At 46.1% G+C, this 16,727-nt stretch overlaps 1 protein-coding gene and 1 pseudogene across 2 annotated transcripts in view; one reads left to right on the forward strand and one right to left on the reverse strand.

Annotated features, from left to right (window-relative positions):
• Positions 1–16,727, forward strand: part of LOC128597885 (death-associated protein kinase 1-like) — a 50,898-nt gene that overhangs the window by 27,373 nt on the left and 6,798 nt on the right. The window contains 4 exon segments of the mRNA XM_053608331.1: positions 81–165; positions 168–287; positions 8,313–8,501; positions 12,970–13,091. Of these exon segments, the coding sequence (XP_053464306.1) occupies positions 81–165; positions 168–287; positions 8,313–8,501; positions 12,970–13,091 (516 nt within the window).
• On the reverse strand, positions 6,237–8,296 carry LOC128569080 (ribosomal L1 domain-containing protein 1-like; annotated as a pseudogene). The gene is made up of 2 exons (XR_008375272.1): positions 8,210–8,296; positions 6,237–7,544 (listed from the first exon to the last, which is right to left on the reverse strand). The product of XR_008375272.1 is annotated as a ribosomal L1 domain-containing protein 1-like (transcript).

Raw genomic sequence — 16,727 nt, forward strand, 5'->3', positions numbered from 1 at the left:
AGAAGGGATGTTAGGAACTGTGAGAATCATGATTTGAGTCTTTTTCTGTGACAAATCAGCTCTTTTTCTCCCCTGTTCAGGATACACACCGAGGACTCTTCGTCCAGCAGCTCAGGCCCTCACAGAACCTGCAGCCAAGCATCAAGCTCAAGCTGTTCGGCCACTTGCAGCCAGGAAGACCACCCTGGTGGAGTCTCTCAAGTGCGGGCTGCTGAGGTGCTGGCCCAGACTGTCCTCCAGTAGTTCCAGCAGATTCCCGCCCTCGCCTCTGGCCACTAAGTCTACAGGTAGGAAGCCTCTCCAGGGCCCTTGATCTATAGGCGGTAACTCTGCACTGCTCTGTTAGGAGAGAAGGTTCTGTTTCTGTGGCTTGATCCGGTGGTTTTAGTGGCTTTCAATTATGGGTCAGGCTGGCTGGTGGCCTTATGTGAGCCCCTCCGGTCCAGTGATGGCAAACTGCCCTGATAATAGCAGAACAAAGGCCTCACAGAAGTCATAGCCACAGAAACTGAGGCTCATCATGCAACTATGCATGTGGCCCTCCCCAGACCTCTGTCTTTGGAGACAGAAGACACAGACAACATGGGCCCAAGCACAGTACAGTCCAGGTAGGGTCAGGAGGACCAACCCCCTCATGCTTCTTCCTGGAGGGCTGCAGGGACACCCAGTGTTGTGAGAACCTGAGCAGCAAAGTCAGATCCCCAGGGAGCCCTGTTCCTGCTCAGGTCAAAGTCAGGTAGTGGCTTCCAAAGGCCCCTCAGTGTTTCCACGTCTGTTGGTCTGGTCACAGGAACCCTCCTTGAGGAAGCTGCGCCATCTCCCTGGCCTTCCACAGACAAGGTTATGGATTCACAGCAGGGCTGGCAGGACTCACTCCTAGCACTGCACGGCTGCCTGTCCTCCTGGGGGAGGGGCACCTGCGGGGAGCAGGAGAAGACAGAGCCCTCTTGGCCATGGTTGTTCCTGAACCCCCTTTGGAAGGAATTGATGGTTTTGAAGATACGAAAAGAGGCCTTAGTAGAGTTTCCCACACAAAGTCAATTGAGTTTCCCACACAAAGCCTCAGATTCATACAAAAGAAAACAGGTCTGTCCCTGGGTGGAACACCAAAGTGTTAAAGTCTGCTTTGGTGACTTCCTTTCTCAGTGAGGGAGGAGGTCTGAGGAGCGTGTGTAGCCAGGGGACGGTGAGATTTACACACCCTCTTCCACTTCCTTTCTCTGAATACAGTAGTAGAATTGAAATGTAGGGAGGCAATACTAACTAGAGAGGATTTCTAATTCATGTGATGCAATATGGCTGGGACACATGCTAATAATTACTGAGCCCCAACTGTGCCAAGAACCGGGCAGAATAAAGTGCATGTGACTCCTCAGTCAAGCCACACCACAGCCTTCCAGGGAGTTTCTACCACCATTTTACTGCAGCCGGGAGGGGTCAGGTGGCTGCCCTGAGTCAGAGAGCCTGCGAGTCAGTGTCTGGTGCCTGACCCAGTGCTTACTAGTGACACAGTGGGAAGATTATTTAAGGCACTCGTTTTCCAGATTTGATGATCAGGGCCTTCCTTTGTCGGTGTCCAGGTCAGTGTCACCTTCTCACTCTGCTCCTCCCACAGTTCCTGCTGTCACCCCTAGAGAGAAGCAACTCCCTCCTGCTTTGGGGTAAGGTCCTTGCACTGTGAATGGCTATGAGCAGGTGTGTGTGTGTGTGTGTGATGAAGTTGTCACTGCCCAGCATTTTCGCGAGGCCTACTCAGGTGTGAAGGTCATGCCCCTGGCATGTGAGGTCCCAGGAAGGAGATATTTCACCTCTTGCTCCACCCTCAGCCTCAGAGGACAGGCACCCCTCCATCATCTCCCTCTGGTCAGTTTTCCGTGTCTAGTCTTTGATGCAGCTCGGGGTGGCCGCTTTGTAAATTTGCCCCACCAGGTGGACAGTTACCTTACCAGTGCTTAGAGAGAAGTGGGACCTGGGAGCTATGACAGAAGAAGCTTTGAAGGGGACTAGAGGAGCCATCAGCTGCCCTCAGCACGTGACCTTGGGGGTCTGATGAGGAGGCTGCTCCCCTGATCCTCGGCACCCTCATAGTCGGAGCAGCTTCCGGTCCCATGGCTGTTTCTAATTCAAGCCAACTGGCCGGGGGTGCACGGCTCCCGCTACCGTGTGCTTAGGCAGAAGGACACTGCTCTTCCTTCAATCCCTGCCATTCAGTCCTTTAGAACCCATCTGCTGTCCCATCATCTCAGGGGCTTCTGGCCGTGACTACTAAGGGGAACTGAAGGGAGAGACAGTCCCATATGTGTCCCCTGCTCCTGGGAGCAAGTGTGTTTGTGGTCTTAGGAAGTGCAGCTCTGAGAAAGTCCTCTGGGGAATTGCAAGTCTTAAGAGAGTGACATTACCAGAAAGACACAAGACAAGGCAAAGGAGACCCCAAAAGGTGGTCCAGCTTGTAAGGTTGCTGCTCCTTGGGGACACAAAAACCAAAGGCGTGTGTATGTAAACCTCTTTAGAAGCGAGATCCTGTGAGAAGGAACCCGTAGGATTAGCAGGGCTCGTGCTGACCTGGGACCCAGGTGCTGCCACCATCCTCTCAGGTGATTCTCAGGTTGTGTCACTAATTCATTTCAGAGAAAAGTAACCTGAGCTCAGGGATATCGGGTGTGTGTGCCTAGGCAAAGTAGAAGGGCCCTGTCTGACAACTGCAGTAATCCGTTGAGGATGAAAAGGGAGGAGAAAGTCTGAATTTGTTGCCAACCTTTATAATCCAGATATCTCACCTGTAGTGAGATGTTTGTAGTCTTGTGGAAGATCAGAAGCTTTGGCCACACTGGTTTGGCCTTCCTGCCTGGTTAGTGGGGAGGAGAGCAGCTGCCCCACCTTGAGGGACACAGGCTCTACATTTCATGAAGGTCTTGCTCACCCCTTCCCCCAACCCCAAGAGTCCCGTTGAGCAGGAGAGGGAGCTCAGAAGCACAAGTCTGTCCCAGAAGAAAATTTAGTCTGTTAACTATCACATTTCAAATCAGTGGATAAAGGACAGTCCAGTGGAGCAGAAATGCATGGGAGGGTGTGACCCCTGGTTAATGTCACCTGTTTTCAATAGAAGAGGGGGAATTTTGTCCCAGATGTGTTGGGAGGACCTGGCAAGGACAGAATAGGTGTCGGCCCCACTAAGGGCCACATTGCTTACTGCCCACACGGCCCCTCTGCTCCAGAGGTGTGGGCGTGTTTTTTCCAGACAGTCCCTGGAAGGAAGGGGACTCATCTGCAGTTAATTGCAGCATCTGTTCAAGGTTTAGGGAGGCAGGAGGCTGTGCTGCAGGCCCCACAGCACTTTCTCCCCTGCCCATGTGGGATGAGCTCCTCCTGGTGGGTGCACCTGCAGCCTCTCGTCTGAGGGGGCTGCTGTCAGGAGGCTTACCTCAGCAGCCGGCCCCAATGGTGATTGGGACAGAGAAGATACCACCAGCACTGACTGGCCAAGTCACCAGTCTCTTGTCAGCCTCTCAGCTTGTGTGTCAGCACCAAGCAGCACCCTGGAAAAGCAGAGCTGGGCACAGATATAAAGCACTGTGGGACTCTCAGACAGGACTGTGCAGGCTGGGGACTGGATGACGCAGCATGATTTTGCTGGACAACTAAGGAAAGGCCACAGCTGAGCACAGCTGAGCATGGGCATCCCAGGATGGGACCTTATTCTGGAAGTAGCTGCATTGTCCCTCACAGTGGCACTGCGCCTGCCTGGTGGACCAAGCTCCGCTCTCTCCCTGGCCAGGCTCTGGAACTTGTGATCTCTCTAGATTCATCAGGCCCTTTTCCTTTCACAGGGAGTTGCCCACATGGGGACATTTATATCATCAGACAGCAGAAGTTTGCATGCTTTCAGAGTTTTGGCCCATTGCCATCATCATTCTCTTGAGAATGCTGAAGGCAAGGCTGAGCTTGAGCCAGGAGACAGGACAGAACGTGTGTCCTCCTGGTGGACAGATGCATCCGCGCTGTTTCCAGTAGCTGAGCGGGACCAGCTCCCTCAGGAGGCCAATCAGCCCTGGCTTCCATGGATGATCAGTGGAGCTTGAGAGGAGGGTGGCTGCAGGATTCTGGCTGACACATCTCAGAGCCCCCGGCCAGGCATTCCGGCTGGCAGTGACCTCTAGTGAGCCTCACACCACCATTGTCTAGCTGACACATGCGTTACTCAGCCTTGTAGGCCCTAAGGCCGTGGAGTGGTGCCCCACAGAAGGAAGGGCAACATCAGAGGTCACAGGAGGAGTGAAGTGCAGAAAGGGCACCTGAAGGGACCTCCTGATGCCCCCAGAACAGCCTGTGGGCGGGGCCCTCTATACCACCAGGCAGTAGTCAGCAAAGGGAAAGATTTCCTTCTGGGATTTCAGCATTTCCCATGAAATTGTTCCTATAGTAATACCACGTACTAACCTTGTCCTGACCTCTTATCCTCCCAATAAGAACCGTCACTGAGGAGGAATGACTGCAAACTACCAAATAGTGTCTGCTCCACTCAGCAAGCCCATTGCCACATGATTGACCCAGACAAGTGGTCATCTGGACACAAGGTTTGGCCCTGACAGGTGACCTAGACACAGTTTCCAGGTCACAGCTAAATGGACAAATTTATTTTAGGTAAACCTCTTAGCTTTTGTCAGACATGGACTATGATGTCCAGAGAAATACACTAAAGTGTTGGCTGTGTTGACAGGGTTGGAGAAGCTGAGGTCTTCGGGGCCACATGTGACCTTCTGGATCATTGAGTGAAGCATTTTTATTGAATACAAGTTTTACCGAACAAATCCCTTTCTTGTTTGTTTTCTTCTTACCTTCCTGTTTGCCAACTTTTCTGATTGTATAATCTGAAGTGTGTGTGTGTTTGTGTGTTTTTAAGACTAACTCTTCCCACCTTTTGCCCCTCCTCCTTTCCCTGTATCCAGCCCTACCTTTGGGTCTGCTTTCTTTCCTTTCCTTTTTTTTTTTTTTTTTTTTGAGACACAGTCTCACTTTGTTGCCCTTGGTAGACTGCCATGGTTCACAGCAACCTCAAACTCTTTGGCTCCAGTGATTCTCTTGCCTCAATGTCCCAAGTAGCTGGGACTACAGGCGCCCACCACAACGCCTGGCTATTTTTAGAGGTGAGGTCTCGCTTTGGCTCAGGCTGGTCTTGAACCTGTGAGTTCAGCCGATCCACCTGCCTCAGCTTCCCAGAGTGCTAGGATTATAGGGGTGAGCCACCATGCCCAGCCCTTTGGGTCTGCTTTTCCCTTCTCGTCCCCGCCTTTGGATTTTCCCATTATCCCCTTTTCAGTCTTAAAGGTTTGGTTTTACGTACAGGATTACCTTTGTGTTTGGAGCACAGATTTTAAATGTCAGACTGCCTGGTGAAATGTCACTTCCTTTAGTACCTTGCAATGTCTGAGGAGTGAATTGTGAACTAGCAGTCCTTCCTAGTACCATTCAGCACCTCTAACCCCTTCCCCAGTGTATCTGCTCATAAATATTTACGGAGCACCCACTTGGAGCCTGGCCCTGAGGCAGACAGACAGCTCCGCCCACACCTTGCCGGTGTCTCAGAAGGGATGGGAGGCTGGTAGGCCAGTGAGCAACTGGGAGGGTGAGGACACCTTGGGGCTGTGCTGGGCAAGCATGGTGTCTATTTTGTCACCAGGAGAATTAGACTTTGCTATTCAGCTAACCACCAACCCCACGTATTCCACCATTATTTACATAGTATTTCCTTTAAACTGGCTCACCTTTTCTTTTGCAAATATTCTACTTTAATAATAAACACAATGACAGAGCATTCTATTATTCCTCTATTAGCAAATACACAGAAGAACAATTACAAAATAGATTTTACTTCAAACCACTGGTTCTTATACCCAGAACATTTATCAGAATTACATATAGTGGTTTAAAAAAAAATATTTAAATCTAGGCCATACTTGGAGGTTACAATGGGGATCATGGCATGAGTATTTCTTTTCTTTTTATTTATTTTATTTATTCTTTTTGTAGAGACAGATTCTCACTTTATCGCCCCAGGTAGAGTGCCGTGGCCTTACAGCTCACAGCATTCTCCAACTCTTGGGCTTAGGCGATTCTCTTGCCTCAGCCTCTGGAGTAGCTGGGACTACAGGCGCCTGCCACAAAGCCCGGCTAGACACGATTATTTCTAAAATGCTCTTCAGGTAGCTTGGATGTTACCTCTGGTTGAATCACTGACTTTAGGTAGAATGAGGGACTTTGGGCAATTGTTTAGGGGTGTGGGGAGGTTTTCTTGCAGATTTAGTAGAAGTAGCAAAGACTTTGGCCTCTGGCTTTTTTGGAGTCTGTCTTGGGTCTCTTTTTTGTCAGTAAAGGATTTCTTTCCTTCTCTGCCTCTTCTCTCATTTTTGGCCCCTTTCCTGGCGTTTCACCTGGGGTCTCAGGCTCTGCAGCTTTCACAGTGTCTGGAGCTGACAAGGCCTTTCTTTTCTTTCCATGAGGTGTAGTGGAACCAGAACTCTTTTTTGAAGACTTCTTTCCTGTGGCATGTTTTTGAGTCTCTACATTTTCTTTAGCTGGAGCTGTTCCTATTGGTACCAGCTGTGGAATTTCATCTTCAGAGTCGTTTGTCAATTTAAGTTGGGCTTTTACTCTGCCACGTTTTTTCTTCCCATGTTCTGGGATCTTTTCCTTCTGGGTTCTAGGTTTCTTCACCGGAGCACCACTTTTAGGTGCTATATCACCTTTTGTTAAGACTGATGAAGGCTGTTGCTGTATCTTTCTGTTTTTCTTCTTCCATTTTTGTTTTTCAAGACGTCCTCATCGTGGACTTTTCTTTGTCACCTTTTTCTTCTTAGGAAGATAATGTTTGGAAGTTTCATCCCAACTGGTGACAAATGAAGAAAAGATGGAGAGGGCAACCGATCTCTCAGTTTTCACAAACATGAGTTTCACATTCTTCCATTTCTGCAAGAACCACTTTTAGAGATGTTTAAGACTGTTCCACCTATAGATTCATTGATCTCTGTTGATAAATTCTTGGTTAGAAGATTCACAGATACTGGAACTTTCTTTCTTTGATAGAAATGTCTCCCAATGTGTGTGGGTAAAAGCCTCCAAATTCTGGCATCAGTAAGGAAAAAGTCAAAACTACTCATAAGGCGGAGCTTGGCTTCATAGGGTTTATATTCCTTTTTTAAAGTTTGGAGTGGTATAATCCGAGATGTGGTTTTAATGCCATACTTGTTCAAAAGCTTTCTATAGAAACATTCTGTCTGTTCAGGAGTTTTGTTGGGTTCATCCTTGGTAAATAAACAGATTTCTTCTAAATCTGATGGAATACCATGAGGCAAGGGCAATCTGATCCTCAATTCTTTACTTGGAATTTTCCATAATATCACCATTAAAAATAAGTTTTCATTCTCATTCTAAAGGAATCCATTATTGTTTTTCCTGGACTTGCAATGTGCCAAGAGAGCTTCCACTGCCTTTTTAATTTGGTTTTTGTCTAGCTGTTCCTCTGTGCTCGGAGCCTCTGGAATTCTCACCTTTTCTTATTTACTAAAATCTCTTGGTTTAAAAATGGAACACTTAAAATCCTTTGCCTAAAGAGAAAACCAGCACCACTGCCATAATAAAAATAAATACAATGAACACGAACCATGTGATTACAGTCTGACTGCATGCTCATGGCCAGTGCCTGTTATTAAAAGGGAAGATGAGCAAGTATTGAGGAGATGCTAAAATCTTAAGGCTGCAAACTGAGACTTGTTGCTAGAGTATCTGAAAGGCCTTCTAGGGAACTTTAAAACGGAAAACTTCTGGGTTGTGTGACTCAGCATTATTTAGTGCCATGGCCTACTACTGTCTAAAATCACTTTGCATCCAACATAAAACAATCCTGTGTGTTAGAGAGAGAAGCCGCCCAGCAGGAGCTAGAGCCATGGAGACACACAGCTGCTGTCAGAGAAGAGCAGGAAGCCCTAGAAGGGAGGAAATCCGGGCCCTTCTCTCATTCCATCCTCTCCAGTGCCTCCCCTTGGCTGGCCCTAGGCAGACAACAAATGGCAAGCAAGCCTGGTGACACAGCCCCTAGGGCCAGCCTCTCAGGGCGCAGAGCAGGGCAGATAAGTGTCATAGGGAGGTAGAAGGGAAGGGAAATTCCATGGCCTCCCTGGGACTCCCTGTGCCCAGCACACTTGTGGGCACACACCACCCAGTCTGAAGCCAGAGTGCGGTGGGGACAGCGAGGCGGGAGGGAGAGCAGGGCCTGCTGCCCGGCACAAGGGCTCACTTGCATCCTTTCTGGCCCGCAGTCTCTGTGAGCATCAACAACCTGTACCCAGGCTGTGACAACGTGAGCGTGTGCAGTGGCAGCATGATGTTTGAGCCCGGCCTCACCAAAGGGATGCTGGAGGTGTTCGCAGTCCCATCCCAAAACCTGCACTGCTGGGCCAACGACCAGTCCAGCAAGGCCATGGACACCCAGAACGCCTATTTGAACAGTATGCAGCACCTGGTCCAGGGAGGGATCTCAGGTTTACGTTTGACAGGGCTTAAGTCATTCCCCAAAGGGAGCTTGTCTCTGCCCCATGTGTCCCATCTGCAGCTGTACTAATTTACATTCCCATACAGAATGTAAGAGTTCCCTTTTCTGTACAACCTCACCAGCATCTGTTAATTTTTGTCTCATATAATAGCCATTCTAGTTGGAGTAAGTTGATATCTGATTGTTGTTTTGATTTGCGTTTCCCTCACCATTAGTGATGTTAAGCACTTTGCCGTATATCTGTTGGCATTTGTTCTTTTCAGAAATATTCATTCATGTCTTTGCCCACTTATTTATTTTTATTTCATATTAATATAAGGATACAAATGATGAGGCTACATTGTTTGGGTTTCTGAGGTAAAGTTCAAGTTGTAGTTGAGCCCTTCACCCAGGACACGTGCGGCATACCCTTACCTTGTGCCCACTGGGTGAGAGCTTACCAATCCCCTCCCTCCTCCTTTCCCCTTCCCCCTTTCCCTCCTCCCATCTCCTCTCCAACTTGAATATTATTGTGTTTTTATCTCTTGTGGGCATGTAGTTGTTTATCTATTGGTTTCATATTAGTACTGAGTACTACTTTTTAAGGATTTTTTGTTTGTTTGTTGTCTTACTGTTGAGTTGAGTTCCTTGTATATTCTGGATATTAATTCTTTCTCAGACAAATAGTTTGGTAATGTTTTCTCTCATTCAAAGTGTTGTCTCTTTGCTCTGTTGATTGTTTCCTTGGCTGTGTAAAAGTTTTTTATCTTTAGTCCCATTCATTTGTTTTTGTTTTTGTTGCCTGTGCTTTTGAGGTTTTAGCTGTGATATCTTTGCAAGACTAGTGTCCTGAATTGTTTCTCCATACTTTCTTCTCATAGTTCTATAATTTCAGGTTGTGCATGTAAATCTCCAATCTATCTTAAGATGATTTTTGCATATGCTGAGAGATAGGGGTTCAGTTTCATTCTTCTGCATATAGATGCCCAATTTTTCCTGTACCATTTATTGAAGAGGGTGTTCTTTATCCAATTTGTGTTCTTGGCACCTTTGTTGAAAATCACTTGGTGGGGCCAGGTGCTGTCGTTCACACCTGTAATACTAGCACTCTGGGAGGCTAGTGGATTGCTTGAGCTCAGTTGTTCGAGATCAGCCTGAGCAAGAGCAAGACCTGTCTCTATTAAAAATAGAAAAAAATATAGCCAGGCCTTGTGGTGGACACCTGTAGTCTCAGCTACTTGGGAGACTGAGGCAAGAGAATCACTTAAGCCCAAGAGTTTGAGGTTGCTGTGAGCTGTGATCCCCACAGCACTCTACTGAGGATGATATAGTGAGACTCTGTCTCAAAAAAAAAAAAAAATAGCCACTCATTGTGGTGCAGGCCTATAGTCTAGCTACTCAGGAGGCTGAGCAAGAAAGAGGATCGCTTGAGCCCAGAATTTGAAGTTGCTGTGAGCTATGTGCCACAGCACCTCTACCTAGGGCATGGAGTAAGACTCTGTCTCAGAAAAGAAAAGAAAAGAAAAGAAAGCAAAGCAAGGAAATTCAATTGCCATTTGTGCCATGGCTCTATGTGTCTATGTGATATTACCAATACCATGCTGTTTAAGTAAAAGTCAGATAATGTGATGCCTCCAGCCTTGTTGTTTTCACTCAGAATTACTTTGGCTATGTGCAGGCTCTTTTGTGGTTCCATATGATTATGTGGTTGTTTTTTCTATTTCTGTGAAACGTGACATTGTTATTTATTTTTTGTTTTGAGACAGACTCTCACACTGTTGCCCTCAGTAGAGTGCCGTGGCATCACACCTCACAGCAACCTCAAACTTTTGGGCTCAGCAATTCTCTTGCCTCAGCCTCGTGAGTTTCTGGGACTATAGCTGCCCAGCTATTTTTAGAGATGGGGGTCTTACTCTTGCTCAGGCTGGTCTCGAACTCCTGAGCTCAGGCAATCCACCCACCTCAGCTTCCCAAAGTGCTAGGATTACAGGTATGAGCCACCATATCCGGCCAATATTTTTTCTTAAAATTTCTATGGAAGAATTAATAACACATGGGATATATAATAAATACAGCTAAATAACAGGAAATGCTTAGGGAGTATGGAAGTAAATCACAATATCTATGGAAATGCAATCAAAAATAAAGATATTTTAATTTATTCAGGGAAAAGCTTACTTAGTGAATGATCATGGCACCACTGGTGATTTGCATGAAAGGAGGTAAGGTTGGACACCTATACTTCAGAGTCTATATTATCTAAAAATAAATAGATTAAAACTTTTAAATGAAAAAGAAATAAATATCATGACTTAAAATTTAGGAGAATGTATTTTTAAACTAACTAGGTACTGGAGAGCTGGGCAAGGTGGCTCATGCCTGAAATACCAGGACCTGGGAGGCCAAGGCAGGTGGATTACCTGAGCTCACAGGTTCAAGACCAGCCTAAGCCAGAGCTAAACCTTGTCTCTGAAAACAGCTGGGCATTGTGGCAGGTGCCTGTAGTCCCAGTTTCTTGTGAGGCTGAGGCAAGAGAATTGCTTGAGCCCAAGACTTTGAGGTTGCTGTGAGCTGTGACTTCACAATATTCTACTAAGGGTGACACTGTGAGACTCTGCCTCCAAAAAAAAAAAGGTTTATAAGTAGGTACTGGGAAACTTTCTAAACTAAGATAGGAAACCATAGAAGTTTTTGGCTTGGCGCCCACAGCACAGTAGTTATGGCACCAGCCACATACACTGAGGCTGGCAGGTTTGAACCCAGCCTGGGCCAGCTAAACAACAAGGACAACTGCAATAAAAAATAGCCAGGCATTGTGGCAGGCATCTGTGATCCCAGCTATTTGGGAGGCTGAGGCAAGAGAACGGCTTACCCCCAAGAGTTTGAGGTTGCTGTGAGCTGTTACATCACAGCACTCTACTGAGGGTGACATAGTGAGACTCTGTCTCAAAAAAAAAAAAAAAAAGAAAAGAAAATAAAAGAAAGAAAGAAAGAAAACCATAGAAGTTTTCAGAGAAAACATACCAATTTAGCAACATAAAGTGTTTTCTAATTTTTTTCTGGCAAGTGAATTCCATAAACAAAGGAAGGGTAGAATAGACTTGGAAAAAACATTTTTAACACATTTGATACATAAAAGGCTACTATCCATAGTATTTGTCTTTGAAAAGCTCACCAAAATTGGTAATCAAAGGGTAAATGTGTGAAATGGAAAAAATGCTAAAGTGGAAAAGTGCTCACATGCTCTTCTGCTACCACTGAAGCCAAGGCCCACACTCGGGGAAGGTGTGTGCCTTTCTCCCGTCCCGCCTCCTGCTGCATCCCCGCCCCCTTCCAAAACACTGCCCTGTCAACACCAGGCTCCCTTTCCCATCATGCTCTAGAGATTCTCAGGAAACTCCTCTCTTAAAAAAACTTGGCCCTTGAGTACCAGAAACCCTTGTTTTCCTGAGTGGGTCACACTATGTCAGAACGAGCAGATGGAGGAGTGTCTAGTGAGTCCTGGGAGGACTCTGGTCACAGAAACTAGTGGGCAAGTGATCTGAGCCTGTAGAAGGTCCTAGGCGTCCCCACCATATCTGGACTAAGGCTGCCTTCTCTAAGCGGGAGAGAGTGAGTGACGATTTTGAACCCAGCTGTGGCGTGATCGGCTGCTCTGCCATTGAGGGAGAGAGTGAGGGAGGAAGTAAGTGAGCAAAGGACTGAGGAAGAAGTGAGTAAACATTAGGAGGTGGTGAATATTAGTGGATTGAATGATCGAGTCCACAATTCCAAAAACATTTTTGGATGTTTCACCATCTATTTGACATGATCAATAGAACTGAAAAGCCTCTTATAAAACTTTATGTTTGAGAAATAGATTTGGTTTAAAACAACTGTAAAAAAATAACCAGCCCAGCCAGTACTCAGCCATAAAAGTGTTTAGTCCTTTATCAAATCAACCCCGTGCAACATGCCTGAGTGAAAGGTGTCATCTCTACCTGGGTCCTCCTCAGAGCATCCACACTGTGAGCGAGGTCACCTGTCCTGCCCCACCTGTTGTAGGTCTGCTCTCCTATGACTCACCTGTGTGAGAAAATCATCTCCACACTGCCTTCCTGGAGGAAGCTCAATGGGCCCAGCCAGCTGATGTCACTGCAGCAGTTTGTGTATGAGGTGCAGGACCAGCTGAATCCCCTGGCCAGTGAGGAGGACCTCAGGCACATTGCTCAGCAGCTCCACAGCACAGGAGAGGAGAGGGCGCCGCACACCCACGTCTGTCCCAAATTCCAGCTCTTGAAGGTGGTATGAGCTGGGGAGGCAGAGTGAAAATGACACAAAACCCATAAAATTTCCAGACACGTGACTTACATTTAACTTCAAGTGACCCTTTGAGCTGCAGTTCCCTGCTTCTTTCTACCTCACCGTAGGAGCTGTCATTTGTCTTGTTTTGTTTGGTTTACCAGATTCTCTTAGTTGGGAAGCACATTGCCTGCTACCCTGGGTGACTGGGTATCTCCTCGCTCCACCTGGGCAGCCGGAACTTCCTTGCTATTCCTGGAAGCCCCCAGGATGGCTGCTTTCCAAGGTATGAGAATGTACCATCTCTGAACAGATTCCTTGGGTTCACAATTGAAAAAGGCAGTGAGGTGTTCTCATAGAGACAATGTTTGGGGACACTAAGACAGACATATAGTGCAGACACACAGAGTAATCATAATGCAAGGAACACATTAAAAAAAAAAAAATAACAGCCAGCGATGCCTGCCAGAAATGACCCCAAAATGGGAGTCTTTGCTCTGCTGTGTTACATTCAACACCAGGGCGTGGTTTGGAAATCTGTTCTGATTGCACCATATGCCCAACCCCAGAAAAGGGACAGAGCTTTTGAGTCTCTCCATGAGGTGAAATCAGGAGACACGTAAGGTACTGTGGGCCAAGAAGAGTGGATCTGAATATTAAAACTGGAAGCAGCCCTGAGGTTATCGAAAGCCAAAAGCTGCCTCTGCAGTCTTTGCTGCCAGGTCTGCCTCTATGAACCATGTGTTCTTGAGGCTAAACTTGAATCCAATGACCCTGAAAACTAGAGCCTCAGGCAGTAATTTTGTCAGCCAGTAAACTCCCAGTTCTATAGCAGCTGATCTGCTGACTCCTCCAGGAATACTTTAAATGATTGATCTGAGGAAAAAGACAGGCACGGCATCAAAGCATAGATTATAAGATACTGCTCGATATTAAAAAGTGTTTTCTTTGTGATAAGAAACTCCTTTCACAGAATTCCGTTGCATTCTAGCATTTGACCAGCGCCTTTCTAGATGGCAGCATATAATCTGCTTTATCTGCCATCATCCCTCTCTGCCCTGAGACTTCACAGTACACAATAGACTTAAAGAAGGATGACAATAGGAGGCAGAGCAAGATGGCAGCCGAGTAACAGCTTCCTTGCATCTGGGCACCATGAGTCTGGGGAGATAGGACTCCAGGCATCTCTGGCTGGTGGGATTTGCCTATCATCACCCCTGAGAGGATACAGGGAGTCAGTGAGAGACTTCTGGACCCCAAGAGGAGGACTAAAACAGTGGAAAACCAGCAAGTGGTCGCGTGTGTTCAATCCGTCTAAACCCACCCGCAACTGTAAGTTCAGTAGCAGCGAGACTGCAAACCAGAAAGGCCTTACCTGTGAACTGTTTTGGTGACTTTGGAATTGGCACTCAGCTGAACTGCCTTGGGGAGAGCCTGAGCGGGAGTGCAGAGAACTTTGGCCTTTGTCTAGGGCCCCAGTCTGAGCCGCTGAGCTAGACAGCGCTAATAGTGTTTGGCTCTGGGTCACAGGCAGCCATTGTGAGCGATCTGCCCCGGCAACCTCCGCACTCAGGGTAGCAGAGCTAGAATTGGGTGGGAGCTGGTAACCCAGCGACCAAGTAGCCTAAGGGCGGGGTCTGAGCCGCCTTGCAGCCCTAACCCTCGGGGGCAAAGGGAGACCAGTTTTGGCACACAGGGTAAGTGGATAGCCACTTCAGCAGTGATTCCAGTGACAAGCACTTCCCTGGGAAAGCTTCTGCTCAGCAAGTGAACAAGTTCAAAGTGCCTTTTAAGTGGGATGAAGAGAGATTTAGGGTGTCTACCTGCTGGGGTTTGAGAAACTAGCAACCTCCAGTCGTATCAGAACTGTGATTAACATCTCATACCCCAGAAGACCACGTGTTGCCCAGACAATATTCAATAACATATACATACTGCTTTGTTTTTGGTTGTGTTTTTTTTTTTTTTTTGGTTTGGTTGGGTTTTTTTGTTTATTTTGATGTTGTTGATTGTTGTTTTGTTTTTTAAGTTCAACCTTTTCCATACAGATCCTTTTTCTTTCTCAATTTTTCTAGTTTAATTATAATTTCCCATTGCTGCCTATTTCAATAATTAGAACTTCATTTTTGTTAGTGTTTCTACTGCTATTATTTGGTTTTCCACCCAATTTTATCCCACAAAGTTTTCTGTTTGCTTGTTTTGGTTTGATTTATAGCATTTTTGTCTTTCCTCTCTACTTGGTGGAGGTGGGGTACTGTGTCTGATCAGGTTAGCAAAGAGCTGCTGACCTCAAGGGAACCACCCAACTGGGCACCCTCAGAAGGTGGTTTTTTTTTAAGGTTGTATCAAAGTACCCTACTGTACACCTATATTGCTCTGTCTCCCTCTTTCTGTGCCTCTCTTCTTTTTGTCAATATTCCTTTTACCCACCCCCTCTCCTTTCTCTATTTTTCTTTTTTTCTTCTTATCACATGGTACTCCTTTCTTTCATCCCTTTTTTGCTCTTCAACCTTCTCACCCTTCTGGTCCTGTAACCCTTAGTCCACAGGCACGAGAACTTAAAGAGCAAGAGGAAGTGAAAGGAAAATTAGGGCAAGGAAACAGATAAAAGAAATCACTCATGAGGAAGAATCAGCAGAAAACTCCAGGCAACATGAAGAACCAGTCCAGAACAACCCCGCCAAGGGACCATGAGGTAGCTACTGCTAAGGATTCCACCTATAAAGAAATGTTAGGAATGACAGAAAGGGAATTTAGAATACACATGTTGAAAACAATGAAAGAAATGATGGAAACAATGAAGGAAACTGCTAATAAAGTGGAAAATAACCAAAAGGAAATTCAAAAACAGAATCAAATAAGAGATGAACGATATGAAGAATATAAAAAGGATATAGCAGAGCTGAAGGAAATGAAACAGTCAATTAGGGAACTTAAAGATGCAATGGAAAGTATCAGCAACAGGTTAGACCATGCAGAAGACAGAATTTCAGAGGTGGAAGACAAAGTTTTTGAGATAACTCAGATAGTAAAAGAGGCAGAAAAGAAGAGAGAGAAAGCAGAACATTCACTGTCAGAATTATGGGACTTCATGAAGCGTTCCAACATACGAGTTATAGGAATTCCAGAAGGGGAAGAAGAATGCCCCAGAGGAATGGAAGCCATACTAGAGAATATTATAAAAGAAAATTTCCCAAATATCACCAAAGAGTCTGACACACTGCTTTCAGAGGGCTATCGAAACCCAGGTTGCCTCAACTCTAACCAAGCTTCTCCAAGACACATTGTGATGAACCTGTCCAAAGTCAAGACAAAAGAAAAGATTCTGCAAGCTGCCAGGAGTAAGTGCCAGTTGACCTACAGGGGCAAATCCATCAGAGAGACCACAGACTTCTCTAATGAAACTTTCCAAGCAAGAAGAAAATGGTCATCTACCTTTAATCTACTTAAACAGAACAATTTCCAGCCCGGAATTCTGTACCCTGCTAAGCGAAGCTTCAAAATTGACAGAGAAATCAAATAATTTACGGATATACAAACATTGAGGAAATTCGCCACAACAAGATCAGCTCTACAGGAAATACTTCAACCTGTTCTGCACACTGACCACCACAATGGATCAGCAGCAAAGTAAGAACTCAGAAATTAAAGGACAGAACCAAACCTCCACGCTGATGCAAAAGATAAAACTAAGCAATGGACTCTCACCAAATAAGATGAATAGAATACTACCACACTTATCAATTATCTCAATAAATGTTAATGGCTTGAATTCCCCACTGAAGAGACATAGATTGGCTGACAGGATTAAAAAGCACAAGCCATCCATTTGCTGTCTGCAAGAAACACACCTGGCTTCAAAAGACAAATTAAAGCTCCAAGTCAAGGGTTGGAAGACAATTTTTCAGGCAAATGGAATTCA

Source organism: Nycticebus coucang, chromosome 2, assembly GCF_027406575.1.
Source record: "Nycticebus coucang isolate mNycCou1 chromosome 2, mNycCou1.pri, whole genome shotgun sequence".
NCBI lineage: Eukaryota > Metazoa > Chordata > Mammalia > Primates > Lorisidae > Nycticebus > Nycticebus coucang.